This window comes from Scyliorhinus torazame, chromosome 5 (assembly GCF_047496885.1).
Source record: "Scyliorhinus torazame isolate Kashiwa2021f chromosome 5, sScyTor2.1, whole genome shotgun sequence".
NCBI lineage: Eukaryota > Metazoa > Chordata > Chondrichthyes > Carcharhiniformes > Scyliorhinidae > Scyliorhinus > Scyliorhinus torazame.
The window spans coordinates 119,395,583-119,415,335 of NC_092711.1; the positions used below are offsets into that span (position 1 = coordinate 119,395,583).

At 46.0% G+C, this 19,753-nt stretch overlaps 1 protein-coding gene across 11 annotated transcripts in view; it reads right to left on the reverse strand.

Moving 5' to 3' along the window:
• Nucleotides 1–1,476: 1,476 nt before the first annotated feature.
• LOC140419627 (uncharacterized) overlaps nt 1,477–19,753 on the reverse strand; it is an 81,642-nt gene continuing 63,365 nt past the window's right edge. For 5 of the 11 annotated variants that reach the window (XR_011945921.1, XR_011945913.1, XR_011945917.1 and 2 more), the window contains 2 exons: nt 9,709–9,796; nt 1,477–2,576 (listed from right to left, as the gene is read on the reverse strand). Coding sequence is in view for 2 of the 11 variants with exons in the window: in XM_072503553.1 (XP_072359654.1) it covers nt 2,469–2,576; nt 9,709–9,796 (196 nt within the window). In the remaining 9 variants the exon portion in view is untranslated. Of the gene's footprint in view, nt 2,577–9,708; nt 9,797–10,170; nt 10,261–15,332; nt 16,637–18,815; nt 19,722–19,753 lie in introns of those variants that run through there. The other 6 variants (XR_011945919.1, XM_072503552.1, XR_011945916.1 and 3 more) reach the window with 6 other exon arrangements.

Genomic DNA, 19,753 nt, shown 5'->3' on the forward strand with positions numbered 1-19,753 from the left:
ATCCCGGCCCCGGGTTACTGTCCATATGGAGTTTGCACATTCTCCCCCTTTTCTGCGTGGGTCTCACCCCCACAACCCAAAGATGTGCAGGGAAAGTGGATTGGCCACGCTAAATTGCCCCTTAATTGGGAAAAAAGAATTGGGTACTCTAAATTTATTTTTAAAAATAATGTGAGAACATTTAAAGTTATCAAGAATTTGACGTATCTTGCACAGAGAATCTGCCTTTAAAACAATCAGGACAGAATTTAACTCACTGGAATCTATCAGAGGGAGTGAAATTGAAGTGAAGAGAGATCTCGAACCTGGATTTAGAAAATATCCACAGGGTGAATGAAGATGAAGATCTTTGAAGTTTGTGCCTGAACCTTTGTTTGAGCCAGATGTTTTTACGATGCCAATAATTTAGAATTGTGAGAGATGGAGTGCAGGTGGGGAGGATGAATCTAGTCAATAATGTTCACATTTTGCTGGAGAAGATTTTACATTTATTCTCAGTGGCAGCTCAAGGGTTTGTGTTGCTAATTCTGATCATTCCAGGAGCTTCAGAATATTATCTATGGAATGTAACAAGAATTTCAGAAAAGAAGCTTGTAGTTTAGAAATAGCTGGGTTAATCAGAAATCAGATTGTGAGACGTCAATAAGGATAATCTCTATTCAAGATGGGGAGATCTGTAAGAAATTACTAATAACCGAATAAAATCTTCAGAAATGTATTGATTATCGGAATAGCTGTGTGTGTGTCTCTCTCTTGCTTAGAAATAAAGATTCCTGGCTTGACAAACACAGGGAACTGTATCCCAGTATTAGCTCATAGGGATGGAGTTAGGGAATGGAATTTGCAGTAAGGACTGAAGACAATGGTTTTGGTCAAGTTTTAATGGGAGGAAGTTCTGGATGTGAAATAAGCAGTTTGATAATTTAGTAACAGTGGAGGAATGGAGAGGGATGGGAGTGAGGTAGAGCTGGGTGTTGTCAGTGTCCATGTGAAAACTTACACGGTGCTTTTGGATGATGTCACCTAGTGGCAGCTTGTAGATGAGAAATAGGAGGGGCCGAGGATAGACCCTTTTTTAAGATGGGTGATGACGGTGGATTTAATGGTGAGAGGGACAGTACCAGAAGAGAGAGACCCGTTGACATAATCAGCTAACACGGGGAAGTTGGGTGATCAGTAGTTCAGTCAGTGAGAATAGGGTCAAAGCAGCAGAAGGTGGGTCTCATGGGCAAGATGAGCACTGAGAGGGCACGAGAGAAGATGGCAGAGAAACTGGAGAAAGGTGTGAGCTCAGGGCTCAGAAACAAAGGTCTGGCCCTGATGGGTGAGTGGAGCGTAGTGAAGCAGAAGCGGCAACAGATCGGATTGGCTCAATCTCAGTGAGCTCCTCACACTTGTTGGGGTTGAGGATGTCGGAGCCGGGAACACTTCAAAAGGAACTCATTCAGGTTCGAGATCAGAAACAGACTCAACACATTGTTTAACACAAAGGTGATTTATTTGGCTTTATGCAAGATATAAACCCTATAACTGGACCCCAAAATACATGGTTCAGTCCTGGATGTAATTAACAGCAAAATCCCATCACTGTAGTTACTTGTGACCTCGCTGGTGTCTCAGTAGATTGGATGACTGAGTAAATCCCTTCCCACACTCGGAGCAGGTGAACGGCCTCTCCCCAGTGTGAGTGCGCTGGTGCAGAACAAGCTCAAATAATCGCCTGAATCCCACCCCACAGTGAGAGCATCTGAAGGGTCTCTCGTCAGTGTGACCACGTTGATGGTGCATCAGAACCCCAGAACTTTTATAGCACTTCCCACAGTCTGGGCATTTAAATGGTCTCTCCACAGTGTGAACTCGCTGGTGTGTCACCAGGCTGGGTGAATCTGTGAATCCCTTCCCACACTCAGAGCAGACAAATTGTCTTTCATTGGCATGATGCCGCTGGTGTGTTCGCAGTGAAGAAGACTGATTAAATCCTTTCCCACACTCGGAGCAGGTGAACGGCCTCTCCCCAGTGTGAGTGCGCTGGTGTATTGTGAGTGCAGTTGATCGCTTGAACCCAGTCCCACAGTGAGGGCACCTGAATGGTCTCTCGTCAGTGTGAACACGCTGATGGTATACCAGTTCCTGGAAATTTACATAGCCATTTCCACAATCTGGGCATTTAAAATGTCTCTCATCAGTGTGAACTCGCTGATGGTGTGTCAGGAGGTTGGATGATTGAGTGAATCCCTTTCCACACACAGAGCAGATGAACGGCCTCTCCCCACTGTGAACTCGCTGGTGTCTCAGCAGATCAGATGACTGAGTGAATCCCTTCCCACATGTGGAGCAGGTGAATGGCCTCTCCCCAGTGTGAGTCCGTCGATGAGTTTCCAGTGTAGACGGGTAAATGAATCCCTTCCCACAGTCTTCACAGCTCCATGGTTTCTCCTCACTGTGAACTGTGCTTTTTATTTCCATCTTCAATATACGATGATATTCAGGTTGTGAAAAATTGGACAAACTCTGTCAGATCCTGATGTGATATTTGGTTTCAATTTCCTGATTGAAAATCCTCCCCTTCTAATGCCCTGTGAAATAGATTTAAAACAGAAAAAAGGGAGTGAAAGAGAAGCCACAAAAAGACAAAGGCAGGTTGTGAAATTGAGCTGCATAAATCTGGTCACTGGCACGAGGAAAAAGTGACCATGAAAACTGCTGGATTGTTGTAAAATACCAACTGGTTCACTGATGCTCTTCAGGGAAGAGATCCTGCCAACCGGTCTGGGCCGATACGAGACACTAGCCTCTATCGGGAAAGAGAGAGAGGTGGGAGCAGAATGGGTGAGTGGATCGTACATATCTAAAACTCAGCCAGAACTTTGACAGAATCTCCCAAACTGAGGTTGGAGGTTGAATCCACCACCTCGAAAGACCAGGGTGGCAGGCGTATGTGAACAGCATCATATTCAAGTAAGTTACAATCCAAGTCACACCATCCTGACTTGTCTGACATCCAGTACTGGGTTAACAGAAATTTCCTCCATTTAAATATGGAAAGATCTGTCTTTCACTGTCTTCAGTCCCCACGACAAACTCCACTCCCGACCCACTGACTCCATCAACTCTCCATGAAAACAGTGCAAGGCTGAACCAGGCAGTTCACAATCATGGGAAAATACTTCACTAAAATAAAAGCAAAATAGAGTCATAGAATTTACAGAGCAGAAGGCGGCCCATCGAGTCTGCACCGACCCTTGGAAAGAGCACCCTACCTCAGGCAACACATCCACCCTATCCCCATAACCCAGTAACCCCACTTAAATTTTTTGGACACTAAAGGCAATTTTGCATTGGCAACCCACATAACCTGCACATCTTTGGACTGTGGAAGGAAACCCACGCAGACACGGCGAGAAAGTGCAACCTTCAGACAGACAGTGACCCAAGCCGGGAATCGAACCTGGGACCCTGGAGCTGTGAAGCAACTGTGCTACCCATTGTGCTACCAGATTCTCGAAATCTGAAATAAGAATAGAAAATGCTGAATAAACTCAATAGATTGGGCAGTATCTGTGGAGAAAGAAACAGAGTTAACGTTTTTGAGTCCATTTGACTTCTTCAGAGCCGCCAGCTAAGTTTCGGACCACATATCTCTGCCAGCTCCTCGAATGAGTTTCCATCTCATTCCGATCGCCGGACTTGGTCCTGTCTCAGATTTGTGAAACTCTGATCGATTCGGTTATTACCTCGAGACTTCACTATTCCTGCACACTGATGACCAGCCTCCGACATTCAACCAGTGATGAGCTTGAGTTGATCCCAATCTCTGCTGCCTTTGTCCTCTGCACTAATTTCCATTCACTCACTCATCACCCTGTCCTCAGTGATCAACACAGGCTCCTGGTTAAACAGCAACTCATTTCAAATCTGGGGCTGGTTTAGCACAGGGCTAAATAGCTGGCTTTTAAACAGACCAAGGCAGGCCAGCAGCATGGTTCAATTCCAGTACCAGCCTTCCCGAACAGGCACCGGAATGTGGCGACTAGGGGCTTTTCACAGTAACTTCATTTGAATCCTACTTGTGACAAAAAGCGATTTTCATTTCACTTCATAAGACCATAAGACAGAGGAGCGGAAGTAAGGCCATTCGGCCCATCGAGTCCACTCCACCATTCAATCATGGCTGATTTCAACTCCATTTACCCGCTCTCTCTCTCCATAGCCCTTAATTCCTCGAGAAATCAAGAATTTATCAACTTCTGTCTTAAAGACACGCAACGTCCCGGCCTCCACCGCCCTCTGTGGCTATGAATTCCACAGACCCACCACTCTCTGGCTGAAGAAATTTCTCCTCATCTCTGTTCTAAAGTGACTCCCTTTTATTCTAAGGCTGTGCCCCCGGGTCCTAGTCTCCCCTGCTAATGGAAACAACTTCCCTACGTCCATCCAATCTAAGCCATTCTTTATCTTGTAAGTTTCTATTAAATCTCCCCTCAACCTCCTAAACTCCAATGAATATAATCCCAGGATCCTCAGACGTTCATCGTATGTTAGACCTACCATTCCTGGGATCATCAGTGTGAATCTCCGCTGGACCCGCTCCAGTGCCAGTATGTCCTTCCTGAGGTGTGGGGCCCAAAATTGCTCACAGTATTCTAAATGGGGCCTAACTAATGCTTGATAAAGCTTCAGAAGTACATCCCTGCTTTTATATTCCAAGCCTCTTGAGATGAATGACAACATTGCATTTGCTTTCTTAATTACGGACTCAACCTGCAAGTTTACCTTTAGAGAATCCTGGACTAGGACTCCCAAGTCCCTTTGCACTTCAGCATTATGAATTTTGTCACCGTTTAGAAAATAGTCCATGCCTCTATTCTTTTTTCCCCAAAGTGCAAGACCTCGCACTTGCCCACGTTGAATTTCATCAGCCATTTCTTGGACCACTCTCCTAAACTGTCTAAATCTTTCTGCAGCCTCCCCACCTCCTCCATATTACCTGCCCGTCCACCTATCTTTGTATCATCGGCAAACTTAGCCAGAATGCCCCCAGTCCCGTTATCTAGATCGTTAATATATAAAGAGAACAGCTGTGGCCCCAAGTCTGAACCCTGCGGGACACCACTCGTCACCGGTTGCCATTCCGAAAAAGAACCTTTTATCCCAACTCTCTGCCTTCTGCCTGACAGTCAATCGTCAATCCATGTTAGTACCTTGCCTCGAATACCACGGGCCCTTATTTTACTCAGCAGTCTCCCGTGAGGCACCTTATCAAAGGCCTTTTGGAAGTCAAGATAGATAACATTCATTGGCTCTCCTTGGTCTAACCTATTTGTTATCTCTTCAAAGAACTCTAACAGGTTTGTCAGGCGCGACCTCCCCTTACTAAATCCATGCTGACTTGTTCTAATCCGACCCTGCACTTCCAAGAATTTAGAAATCTCATCCTTAACGATGGATTCTAGAATCTTGCCAACAACCGAGGTTAGGCTAATTGGCCTATAATTTTCCAACTTTTTTCTTGTTCCCTTGAACAGGGGTGTTACAACAGCGATTTTCCAATCCTCTGGGACTTTCCCTGACTCCAGTGACTTTTGAAAGATCATAACTAACGCCTCCACTATTTCTTCAGCTATCTCCTTTGGAACTCTAGGATGTAGCCCATCTGGGCCTGGAGATTTTATCAATTTTTAGACCTCTTAGTTTCTCTAGCACTTTCTCCTTTGTGATGGCTACCATATTCAACTCTGCCCCCTGACTCTCCTGAATTGTTGGGATATTACTCATATCTTCTACTGTGAAGATTGACGCAAAGTACTTATTTAGTTCCTCAGCTATTTCCTTGTCTCCCATCACAAGATTACCAGCGTCATTTTGGAGCGGCCCAATGTCTACTTTTGCTTCCCGTTTGTTTTTAATGTATTTAAAGAAACTTTTACTATCATTCTTAATGTTACTGGCTAGCCTACCTTCATATTTGATCCTCTCTTTGTTATCCTGTTTGCTTTTGTAGCCTTCCCAATCTTCTGACTTCCCACTATTCTTTGCCACATTATAGGCTTTCTCTTTTGCTTTGATGCATTCCCTAACTTCCTTTGTCAGCCATGGCTGCCTAATCCCCCCTCTGATAACTTTTCTTTTCTTTGGGATGAACCTCTGTACTGTGTCCTCAATTACTCCCAGAAACTCCTGCCATTGCTGTTCTACTGTCTTTCCCACTAGGCTCTGCTCCCAGTCGATTTTCGTCAGTTCCTCCCTCATGCCCCTGTAGTTACCTTTATTTAACTGTAACACCTTTACATCTGATTCTACTTTCTTTCTTTCAAATTGCAGATTGAATTCTACCATATTATGATCACTGCCTCCTAATTGTTCCCTTACTTTAAGATCTTTAATCAAGTCTGGCTCATTACATAACACTAAGTCCAGAATGGCCTGTTCCCTCGTGGGCTCCATCACAAGCTGTTCCAAAAAGCCCTCCTGTAAACATTCAATGAATTCCCTTTCCTTGGGTCCACTGGCAGCATTATTTATCCAGTCCACCTGCATATTGAAGTCCCCCATGATCACTGTGACCTTGCCTTTCTGACATGCCCTTTCTATTTTGTGGTGCATTTTGTGCCCCTGGTCCTGACCACTGTTAGGAGGCCTATACATAACTCCCAATTATGTTTTTTTTGCCTTTGTGGTTCCTCAACTCTACCCACACAGACTCCACATCATCTGACCCAATGTCGTTTAGTGCTATTGATTTAATTTCATTCCAAACCTGTGAGTGTTGGTCAGGACTGAGGAGGGAGAAGCACCAGCTGAGCTCCCAGCTCTCTCTTCCCCCATGAAACTGAGGGGCATTGGAAAGGGTGCAGAGGAGATTTACCAGAATGTTGCCTGGTATGGAGGGAAGATCTTATGAGGAAAGGCTGAGGGACTTGAGGCTGTTTTCATTAGAGAGAAGAAGGTTAAGAGGTGGCTTAATTGAGGCATACAAAATGATCAGAGGGTTGGATAGGGTGGACAGTGAGAACCTTTTTCCTCGGATGGTGATGTCTAGCATGAGGGGACATACCTTTAAATTGAGGGGAGATAGATATAGGACAGATGTCAGAGGTAGGTTCTTTACTCAGAGGGTAGTAAGGGCGTGGAATGCCCTGCCTACAACAGTAGTGGACTCGCCAACACTAAGGACATTCAAATGGTCATTGGATTGACATATGGACGATAAGGGAATAGTGTAGATGGGCTTTAGAGTGGTTTCACAGGTCGGCGCAACATCGCGGGCCGAAGGGCCTGCACTGTGCTGTAATGTTCTATGAATCTATGAATCTAATTAACAAGGCAACCCCGTCCCCTCTGCCCACCTCTCTGTTTTTCGATAAGTTGTGAATCCCTGGATGTTTAAATGCCAGTCCTGAACCCCCTGCAACCACGGCTCTGTGATGCCTACCACATCATACCTGCCAGTCACAATCTGGGCCACAAGCTCATCTACCTTGTTCCGTACACTGCACGCATTTAAATATAGCACCTTTAATTCTCTATTGACCGTCCATTTTTGTTTTCTTAGTGTGGTGGACCTTGGTTTGCTGAGCCTTTCCATACACTGGGTCATATTTTGTGAGATGGGGACTATCGTAACCTCTCCCGAGTTCTGTCTTTTCGTGCTTTTTGTATTCCTAAGCAGCTACGCTTCCCACTGATTACTTCACCTCTTGGTTCCCTGACTTTCCCTTCCCCCCCAATCTCTAGTTTAAAGTCCTATTGACCACCCTATTTACTCTTTTCGCCAGGACACTGGTCCCAGCTCGGTTCAGGTGGAGACCATCCCAATGGTATAGGTCCCCCTGTCCCAAAACTGATGCCAGTGTCCCATGAAAAGGAACCCCTCTTTCCCACACCACTCTTTTAGTCACGTGTTAACTTCCCTTATTCTTGCCTCCCTATGCCAATTTGCACGTGGCTCGGGCAGTAATCTGGAGATTATGACCCTTGAGGACCTGTTTTTTTAAATTTGAATCCTAGCTCTTTATAATCTCTAAACAGGTCCTCGTTCCTAGACTTGCCTATGTTGTTGGTACCGACATGGACCACAACAACTGGATCCTCCTCCTCCCTCTCCAGTATCCTTTCAAGCCGGTCAGAGATGTCCTGCACCCTAGCACCGGGCAGGCAACATACCATGCGGGACTCTTTATCCTGCTCACAAAGGATACTATCTATCCCCCTGATAATAGAATCCCCTACAACTACAACTTGCCTATTTACTCCCTCCCCTTGAATGGCCTGCTGAACCATGGTGCCTTGGTCAACTGACTCATCCTTCCTGCAGCCCTGTTCGCCATCCACACAGGGAGCAAGTGCCTCGTACCTGTTGGACAGGGTCAAGGGCTGAGGCTCCTGAGTTCCTGACTGCTGGTTCCCTTTACCTGCCTGACTTGCAGTCACACCCTGCTGTCCCTGGCCACTGGCAGGATTTAAAATACTTACTCTGACAGGTGTGACTGCCTTCTGACACAGTGTCCAGGTAAGTCTCCCCCTCCCGGATGTGTCTCAGTGTTTGAAGCTCAGATTCCAGCTCATCAACTCTGAGCCGGATCTCTTCGAGCAGCCAACACTTACTGCAGATGTGGTCGCTGCAGCTCGCAATGGGATCTGCCAGCTCCCACATCAAGCAGCTCAAGAACATCACCTGACCAGCCATCTCTAATTAATTAATTCGTTTAATTCAAGTTTACGAGTTTAGCTGTGTTTTTTTTTAAATTTGGGGCAGATTTGCTATCAACCAATCAGATCACAGCTTCCCTCTGACATCACTTTTGAAAAAAAAAGTGGAAAAAGGGAAGTTCCCGTTAGGTTTTTATACTCACACAGAGACTGCTCCTCCTCCACCGAACGGCCCCCGAAACTAGGCCGCGAAGAAAGAGAGAACAAAACAGTCGGGAAAAAGCACCTTCTCCAACTCTGCACCGAATTACCTCACTGCACCAAATTATCAAGTTTCAAATTCTCACTCTGTCTGTGTCTCACTCACTCAGGATATGTCTCTTTGACATGCGTAACGCTTACTGAATGCGCTGTCTGTCTTTTCTACAGACTTCAGGATGACTCACACTAAAACTTCAAAGAGAAGAATACAATGTGTACCTTTGTGCCCCTAAACAGGCCTCAGGTGACTGCCAGATAACTGCCTCTCAGCAATTAGGGTGGGGGCAGCTTCAGCCAACCTGACACTAATCTACACTGCACTTTTAACTGAAAAGCAGCACAATTAGATTAACCACTCAGGCGCTGGAATGTGGCGACTAGGGGCTTTTCACAGTAACTTCATTGAAGCCTACTTGTGACAATAAGCGATTTTCATTTCATTTTTTTTTAGGGGCTGTTTAACACAGGGCTAAATCGCTGGCTTTGAAAGCAGACTAACGCAGGCCAGCAGCACAGTTCAATTCCCGTAACAGCCTCCCCGAACAGGCGCCGGAATGTGGCGACTAGGGGCTTTTCACAGTAACTTCATTTAAAGTCTACTTGTGACAATAAGCGATTTTCATTTCATTCCTGGTTACCTCACTGCACCAAATTACCAAGTTTCAAATTCCCACTGTCTGTGTCTCACTCACTCAGGATATGTCTCTTTGACCTGCGCAACGCTTCATGTCTCTATGATATTGCTCATCCCCATTTCCAGTCACACAGATGTTTGAATATTTTTTTCCACAGACTTACATTTTGTTTCCGATTAATCGAGTGACTCACATTTTGATCTGATGTTTGGTTTGTGTTTTCTGTCTTCAAATTCTGCTCTTCCAACGTCCTGTGAACAGAAGTCATCACACTGTCAGTCCAAGATTAAACATTGAGAAGAGACAAACATTTCTCTTGGTTTGAGTTTGCTGTGTGTAAATCCTCCCCTTCCAACGCCCTGTAAAAGGAGTTTGCAGAATCCATCCCTGTCAGTCCAGGAGAGAAATTCACAACATTCTCTCCTCCTGCTGACAGATCAGGGATAACGCGCATGCGCACTGCTTCACATGATTAAAGCTGGTGGAAATGGTTTCGGGCCTTTTGGCAGCTGCTGCCGCGGCCCCCGTTTGGGGGGAATGCGGGACCAATCGGTTCTTATTTGGGTTTTTAGTCCTGCACTGAGTGTTTATGAAGCCTCAGCACCCACTCGGCCACCTCCATTACCCGGCCACAAGCGGCTGTTTCTGTCTAATCGCGGAAACCAAATGATCTCCTCCCTGCGGCGGCAGCCGCACCCACACTGCGCATGCGGCTACCGGAGTCCACACTGCGCATGTCCAATAGCGGCGGACATTGATTCACATTCGGCTCTGCGGCCGCACTCAGGATTTGTAAACCCCGCCCCCGACCTCACCCGACACCTCACAATGCCCGGGTAATGATTGACGGCAGCTCCGGACCAATAGGAAGGGGACGGGGCAGGGCGACATCGGAGTTGGGAGCAGGAGGCGGCCACTCAGCCCCTCGAGCCTGTTGCACCATTCAATACCATCATGGCTGATCTGATTGGAATCTCATTCCACATTGCCGCCCACCACCGATAAAAAAATCTACCTCTGGCTGAAAAATATTCAGTGACTGCATCCGCCACCCAAGATTTCCAAAGACTCACGACCCTCAGAGTGAAAAATAATTTTCATCTCAATTCTAACCGGTGATCCCTTATTGTTAAACAGTGACCCCGAGTTCTAGATTCTCTGACAAGAGGAAACATCCTCCACACATCCAGTTTTGTCAAGACCCTTCAGAGTCTTATATGATTCAATAGAGTCATCCCTCACTCTTCTAAACTGGAGAGGATACAAGCCTGGCCTATCCAGCCTTTCCTCATAAGCCAACCCATCCATTCCAGGTATTAATCTCGTAAACCTTCTCTGAATGGCCTCCAACACACTTACAGCCTTTCTTAAATAAGGAGATCTGTCTGAAGTGAAGTTTGCACATTCTCCCCGTGTCTGCGTGGGTCTCGTCTCGCCCCCACAACCTAAAGATGTGAAGAGCAGGTAAGATTGGCCACACTAAATTGCCCCTCAATTGGATTTTTAAAAAAATAAGACCAACACTGTACCCTGTGCTCCATGTGCAGTCTCACTAATGCCCTGTATAACGGAGGCATAACTTCCCCAGTTTGTATTCAATTCCCCTCACAATAAATATTCTATTAAAATTCAAATAACATTCTATTAGCTTTCCTAACTACTTGCTGTACCTGCATGCTAGCCTTTTGTGATTAATGCACAATAACACCTTTGTCCCTCTGTGTCTCAGAACTCTAAAAGTCTCTCACCATTTGGACAATATGCCTATTTTATTCACCCTAACAAAATGGGCATTTTCACATTTTCCCACATTATACTCCATTTGCCAGACCTTTGCCCACTCACTTAACCTATCTGTGTCCCTCTGTGACTGCCGTGCATCCCCTCACAATTTACTGTCCCACTTATCTTTGTGTTATCAGCAAATTTAACAACAGAAGCTTCAGTATCTTCATCCAAGTCATTTATATAAATTATAACAAGTTGACCCTCCAGTGCTGACCCCTGTGGCACACCACTCATCACATCCCACCAATCACAAAAATACCCATTTATGTCCACTCTTTGTTTCCCACTGGTTAGCCAATCTTCAGTCCAAGCCAGTATGTTATCCCTTATATCCTGAGTTTTTATTTTCTACAATAACCTTTGATATGACAACTTATCAAACGCCTTCTGGAAATCTAAGGACAGTACATTCACCCGTTCCCCTTTATCCACAGTCACGTGGTCCATCAAGTAACTCTGATAAATTGGTTAAACGTGATTTTGTTAAATGTGATTTTCCTTTCACAAAACCAGGTTGACACTGCCTGATTGCCTTGAATTTTTCTGAGATCTGACATAGCATCTTTATTTTTTTTTAAAATAATTTATTCTCCTTTTTCACATTTTCTCCCACACTTACACCCATCAACAATAAACAATAATCAGCAAGATATGTCAATCCCCATAATAACAACGATCCCATCCGTCCACCAACCCCCAAACCTCAACCCGCATGTTCACATAAACAAATGACATAAAGGAATCAGGGATTACCCAGTCACCCTTAATCTACACGGCCCCCCTCCCCCCCAACCAACGCCATCCAGCCTCTGAAAGAGTACCGTACATGATACCCCAGAGTTGTACCCCCCCCCCCCCCCCCCCAAGCTCCAGCTCCTCCCGTCCACTGCCTCTTGTAAAACTCCTCCTCCCAACCTCGGTTCCTTCCCCCCAACTTTCCACCCCGGCTAGACCACTCGGACCCTGTTCTGTCAGGCTCCGATGGCCGCAGCCCCTCCCCCCACCTTGAACCGGCCAGCGTGGAGGCCCCCGCCCGGGTCCCTTTCCCCCTTGCCCGGCCCTAGGAAAGCCCAAAGATCCCCTTTTAGCACACAAACCCCGCATATCCACCTACACCCCAAAGAGCCCTAATTTTGAGTGAAAGTCCCGTCCCTTCCCTTGTCCAAATATATACAACATTGGCTCCGTTAGCCCCTACACCCACGCGCAGTGATAGAAAAAAGAAAATACAGTCATGAGGTTACATCGGCACATGCCCATTCCTCAATTTGTCAGTTCTGCCACAGTCCTTCTGCCTTCGCAAACTCCTCCGCTGCTTCCGCCGTTCCAAAATAAAAGTCCCTGAGCTTATAAGTCACCCTCAGCTTCGCTGGATATACAATGCCGCACTGCACCTTGCTAATGTACAGTACCCTCTTCACCTGGTTGAAGACAGCCCGCCTCCTCGCCAGCTCCACCGTAAAGTCCTGGTATACACGTATACCAGCTCCAGCCCACTGCACCACCTGCTTCTGCTTGGCCCAGCTCAGGACCTTCTCCTTCACACTGTACCTACGGAAGCAGAGTCACTGCCCTTGGCGGCTCACGCGCCTTTGGTACAGGCCTCCACGACCGATGAGCCCGATCCAGTTCATATCTGGAGGGATCCTCCCCCTCCCCCAATAGTTTTGCCAGCATCGCGGCAAAATACTCAGTCGGCTTCGGTCCTTCAACTCCTTCGGGCAGCCCCACAATCCTCAAATTCTGTCGCCTGGATCTGTTTTCCAGGTCTTCCATTTTTCCTCACAGATCCTTGTTAGTGTCCATCACCTTCCGCATCTCCTTCCCCATCGAGGCAAGTTGATCACCGTGCTGCAATAACGTCTCCTTCACTTCCTTCAGCGCCTCCCCTTGCTCTCGCACCTCCGCCACTGCACTCGCCACCGCCGTCATCACCAGGGAAACCGCCTCCTCCACCAGCGCACTCAAAACCTCCCTCATCTCCTTCCTCACCGTCTCCATGCATTTCGCAATCTGCGCCAACTGCTTTTCGAATTCCGCAGCCATCACCTTAGTTATTCCTTCAGCCGTAAGCACTGCGGCCTCCCCTGGTGCTCCAGCCTCCATTTTCTTTACTGACCCCACGGTGACCTTTTCACTCCCCAACGGACTTTCAGCCACTTTTTTCACAGCCGTTTTTTTGCTGTTCTTCGACATTCTTCTCCTCTGTGCTGTCTCCCGACTTTTACTGCCTTTGCTGGCCCTAGGACCGGGCGTTAATCCCCGACAGTGCCATTCCCAAACGGGAGCCCTCCAACGCGCGGCTGCCTCCCGCCCGCCGTCACCGGAAGTCCCTGACATAGCATCTTTAATGATAGCTTCTAACATGTTCCTTATGACTAATATTAGGCTAACTGGCCTGTAGTTTCCAGTCATCTGCCCCCTCCCTTTGTGAATAAAGGAGTTACATTATTTTCCAATTTAATGGAATCTTCCTTGTATCTAGTGAATTTTGGACAATAAAACGAGTGCATCAACTCCCTCTTTAGCTGCTTCTTTCAAGACATTATGGTGAAGTCCACCTGCAGACTCAAACCATTGCTCATTACCACTTCCCTGGTGGTTGTAATTTTCTTTCCATTCCGTCCTGATTTACAGATATTTCTGGGATGTCATTTGATTCCTCCATACCTGATCAATTCATTTGCCAAAACCTTACTTTTTATTGTTAATTTCCCAGACGAGCTTTCTGGAGAATCAACACTCACGTGAATCATTTACTTACTTACACAAATATCTACAGAAACTCTGTCTTTATATTTCTAGCCAGCTTTCTCTGGTAATCTAATAATAATAATCGCTTATTGTCACAAGTCGGCTTCAATGAAGTTACTGTGAAAAGCCCCAGTCGCCACATTCCGGCGCCTGTTCGGGGAGGCCGGTACGGGAATTGCTCCCGCGCTGCTGGTCTTGTTCTGAATTACAAGCCAGCTGTTTAGCCCAATTATTCTCTCCTTATTAATATTTTTGTGTTTATATTCTATGCTTTATATTCTGCCCAATGTTCTGACCTGAAATCTGCCTTTGCGCTGGTACATGCTTTTTAAAAAACATTGATATGTCTTTAACTTTTTTGGTTACAGATGCTGGGTCCTCCCCTTGGAATTTTCCATTCTCATGAGAATGTATCTATTCTGTGTGTACTGAAATATCCCTTTCAATGTCTGCTACTGAATCCCTATTGACCTGACACACAAGCTCATTTGAAAGTTCATTGTAAGCTAGCTCTGCTTTGATGCCCTCATAATTGCTCTTATTTATGCTTAACTTACTCGTTTTGGACTCAATCTTCTTCCCCTCAAACTGCATGTCAAATTCAATCATATTATGATCGCTGTTACCTGGAGATGTCTTCACCATGAGGTTATCAATTAATCCTATCTTGTTGCCGAATAGCCAGTCTAGTATAACCTGCCCTCTGGTTAGCTCCAAAATGTGCTGATTGTAGAAACTATCGCAAAAACATTCAGTGAACTCCTCACCTATGCTACCTTTGACCATCTGATTTTTACAGTCTAAGTAGACTAAAATCCCCCTTGATTATTGCTGTACATTTTCTGACGAACTCCCATTATCTCTTCCTTTACACTCTGCCCTACTGTGAGTTACAATTAGGAGGCCTGCACATCACTCCCAGAAGTAAATTCTGGCCTTTACCATTTTTCATCTCAAACCAAACCACTCCTACATCCTGATTTCCTGAACTTCGCTCACCCGTCTAATGTGCTAACACCATCAACAATTAACAGAGCCGCTCTTCCACATTTTCCGAGATTTCTATCCTTCCTTAATTTCACATACACTACAATATTCAGCTCACCGCCACCTTTTGAAGGGAAATGAGGGATGGGCAATAAATGTTGGACTAGCCAGTGACACCGATATGCCATGAATGAATATAAAAAATGTTCAGGTCCCAATCTATGTTTCTGCAATGGCCATCAGATCGTACTTACTAACTTCTATAGGTGCTGCCAATTCATCAGTTTTGTTTCAAATGCTACTTGTGATTTGATACAGAGCCTTTAGTTTTTTCCTTTTATTATTTTTGTAGCGATTATCTGATATAATCTTAAATGTGTTCTCTCTGTCTCTTCCTTCCAGAGTCTGTTTTTCATTTCCCATTTTCTTATCTTTCTCTCTGGTCTTACGCCTTGCTTTACCACATCATACAAAACAAATCAAAAAAGATACAACAATGGAACAGTCGGTAACAGGACATTGACAGTCCCCTCCTATATATTCTGTAATATACAGAATATTAAACACCGGCCGAGTCACAGGGAGGATTAACATCAACTGAAACAAACTCCAACTCTCAGAATGAACACGGTTCAGTCGTGGATGTGATTCACAGCAGCAATAACAGAATTCCCTGTAATCGCTTGTGAACTCGCTGGTGTTTCTGCAGGGTGAATGAACGAGTGAATCCCTTCCCATACACAGGGCAGATAAATAATGTCTCTCTGGTGTGAATGCGCTGGTGTTTGAGCCGGAGGGACTGCTGAGTGAATCCCTTCCCACACACGGAGCAAGTGAACGGCCTCGCCCCAGTGTGAACTCACTGGTGTGTCAGAAGATTAAATTTGTTTTTAAAGCTCTTCTCACAATCGGACCATTTGAAAGGTCTCATGTCAGAGTGAACAAGTTGGTGTGCAGTCAGATGTGTGAGTCGAGTGAATCCCTTTCCACACTCGGAACAGGTGAATGGTCTCTCCCCGGTGTGACTGCGGTAATGAGTTTCCAGCTCAGAAGGGTAACTGAATCCCTTCACACAATCCCCACATTTCCAGTTTCTCAATGGTGCTGGCGTCCTTGTGTCTCTCCATTATGGATGATCAGTTGAAGCTTCCTCCACACACAGGACACATAGAACATAGAATACAGCGCAGTACAGGCCCTTCGGCCCACGATGTTGCACCGAAACAAAAGCCATCTAACCTACACTATGCCATTATCATCCATATGTTTATCCAATAAACTTTTAAATGCCCTCAATGTTGGCGAGTTCACTACTGTAGCAGGTAGAGCATTCCACGGCCTCACTACTCTTTGCGTAAAGAACCTACCTCTGACCTCTGTCCTATATCTATTACCCCTCAGTTTAAAGTTATGTCCCCTCGTGCCAGCCATTTCCATCCGCGGGAGAAGGCTCTCACTGTCCACCCTATCCAACCCCCTGATCATTTTGTATGCCTCTATTAAGTCTCCTCTTAACCTTCTTCTCTCCAATGAAAACAACCTCAAGTCCATCAGCCTTTCCTCATAAGATTTTCCCTCCATACCAGGCAACATCCTGGTAAATCTCCTCTGCACCCGCTCCAAAGCCTCCACGTCCTTCCTATAATGCGGTGACCAGAACTGTACGCAATACTCCAAATGCGGCCGTACCAGAGTTCTGTACAGCTGCAACATGACCTCCCGACTCCGGAACTCAATCCCTCTACCAATAAAGGCCACCACTCCATAGGCCTTCTTCACAACCCTATCAACCTGGGTGGCAACTTTCAGGGATCTATGTACATGGACACCTAGATCCCTCTGCTCATCCACACTTTCAAGAACTTTACCATTAGCCAAATATTCTGCATTCCTGTTATTCCTTCCAAAGTGAATCACCTCATACTTCTCTACATTAAACTCCATTTGCCACCTCTCAGCCCAGCTCTGCAGCTTATCTATATCCCTCTGTAACCTGCTACATCCTTCCACACTATCGACAACACCACCGACTTTAGTATCGTCTGCAAATTTACTCACCCACCCTTCTGCGCCTTCCTCTCGGTCATTGATAAAAATGACAAACAGCAACGGCCCCAGAACAGATCCTTGTGGTACTCCACTTGTGACTGTACTCCATTCTGAACATTTCCCATCAACCACCACCCTCTGTCTTCTTTCAGCTAGCCAATTTCTGATCCACATCTCTAAATCACCCTCAATCCCCAGCCTCCGTATTTTCTGCAATAGCCTACCGTGGGGAACCTTATCAAACGCTTTGCAGAAATCCATATACACATCAACTGCTCTACCCTCATCTACCTGTTCAGTCACCTTCTCAAATAACTCAATAAGGTTTGTGAGGCATGACCTACCCTTCACAAAGCCATGCTGACTATCCCTGATCATATTATTCCTATCTAGATGATTATAAATCTTGTCTCTTATAATCCCCTCCAAGACTTTACCCACTACAGACATGAGGCTCACCGGTCTATAGTTGCCGGGATTGTCTCTGCTCCCCTTTTTGAACAAAGGGACCACATTTGCTGTCCTCCAGTCCTCTGGCACTATTCCTGTAGCCAATGATGACATAAAAATCAAAGCCAAAGGTCCAGCAATCTCTTCCCTGGCCTCCCAGAGAACCCTAGGATAAATCCCATCAGGTCCCGGGGACTTATCTATTTCAAGCCTGTCCAGAATTGCCAACACCTCTTCCCTACGTACCTCAATGCCATCTATTCTATTAGCCTGGGGCTCAGCATTCTCCTCCACAACATTATCTTTTTCCTGAGTGAATACTGACGAAAAATATTCATTTAGTATCTCGCCTATCTCTTCAGACTCCACACACAATTTCCCATCCCTGTCCTTGACTGGTCCTACTCTTTCCCTAGTCATTCGCTTATTCCTGACATACCTATAGAAAGCTTTTGGGTTTTCCTTGATCCTTCCTGCCAAATACTTCTCATGTCCCCTCCTTGCTCGTCTTAGCTCTCTCTTTAGATCCTTCCTCGCTACCTTGTAACTATCCATCGCCCCAACTGAAACTTCACACCTCATCTTCACATAGGCCTCCTTCTTCCTCTTAACAAGAGATTCCACTTCCTTGGTAAACCACAGTTCCCTCGCTCGACGCCTTCCTCCCTGCCTGACCGGTACATACTTATCAAGAACACGCAGTAGCTGATCCTTGAACAAGCCCCACTTATCCAGTGTGCCCAACACTTGCAGCCTACTTCTCCACCTTATCCCCCCCAAGTCACGTCTAATGGCATCATAATTGCCCTTCCCCCAGCTATAACGCTTGCCCTGCGGTGTATACTTATCCCTTTCCATCATTAACGTAAACGTCACCAAATTGTGGTCACTGTCCCCAAAGTGCTCTCCTACCTCCAAATCCAACACCTGGCCTGGTTCATTACCCAAAACCAAATCCAACGTGGCCTCGCCTCTTGTTGGCCTGTCAACAAACTGTATCAGGAAACCCTCCTGCACACACTGTACAAAAAACGACCCATCTATTGTACTCGAACTATATCTTTTCCAGTCAATATTTGGAAAGTTAAAGTCTCCCATCATAACTACCCTGTTACTTTCGCTCTTATCCAGGATCATCTTCGCCATCCTTTCCTCTACATCCCTAGAACTATTAGGAGGCCTATAAAAAACTCCCAACAGGGTGACCTCTCCTTTCCTGTTTCTAACCTCAGCCCATACTACCTCGGAAGATGAGTCCCCATCTAGCATCCTCTCCGCCACCGTAATACTGCTCTTGACTAGCAGCGCCACACCTCCCCCTCTTTTGCCTCCTTCTCTGAGGATAAACATGTACAGTTTATCCTCACTGTCAGGGTGTGGTGTTTTTCAGGCGGTGCAACTGGTTAAAGCTCTTTCCACAGTAAGTTCACTGGAACACTCTCACTCGGGTGTGCGTCTTGGTGCTTTTCCAGTCACACTGATGTTTGAAATCTTTTCCCACAGACAGAACAGACAAGCATTTCTCCTTCCACATTCAAAAGCCAATGATATTCAGATCCTGATGAATTGAGTGACTGTCAGACCTTGATGCGATGATTGATTTGAGTTTCCTGTCTGTCAATCCATTCCTTGCAACCCTGTAAAATCAGTTTACACAGGTCAGAAATTCAGAACAGATAATTCTCGTTCCTGGGGAGCAATTGTTTCTCTCATTTCCCAAAGCTGCAAATCCCAGTCCCACACTTTCCCCTTCCGATAAACTCACCACAATGGTTTCAAGGTCATTAATGCTGAGGACAGCTTTGAATTCCACTTTATCCCTTGAATCTAAATTCTACCATCTGCATTAACAAATCCATCAGTGTGGGTGCAGGATGGAAATCCTCCCCACTCTCTCCTCCTGCTCCGGGATCAATAAAGTGAGTTAAAGATAATTTCTCCTGAACAAATCCATTGCTGCATTTCCTTCCTGAAGCCACATTTGTCCACTGGGGCCTGGCACCGGGAGAACGCAGCAGCTGCCGTTGTGTTGGGTGTTGAGGCGGTGCCGCTAATTTGTTATTGAGGGTGTTGAGGGCTCCACTGGGTGTTTGTGAAGCCTCCCCTCCCACCCACTGCCCCGAACGCTGCCTCCGCTTATCCGCCTCCTTGCCGCCTGAAGATGAGACAAAAGATGAGTC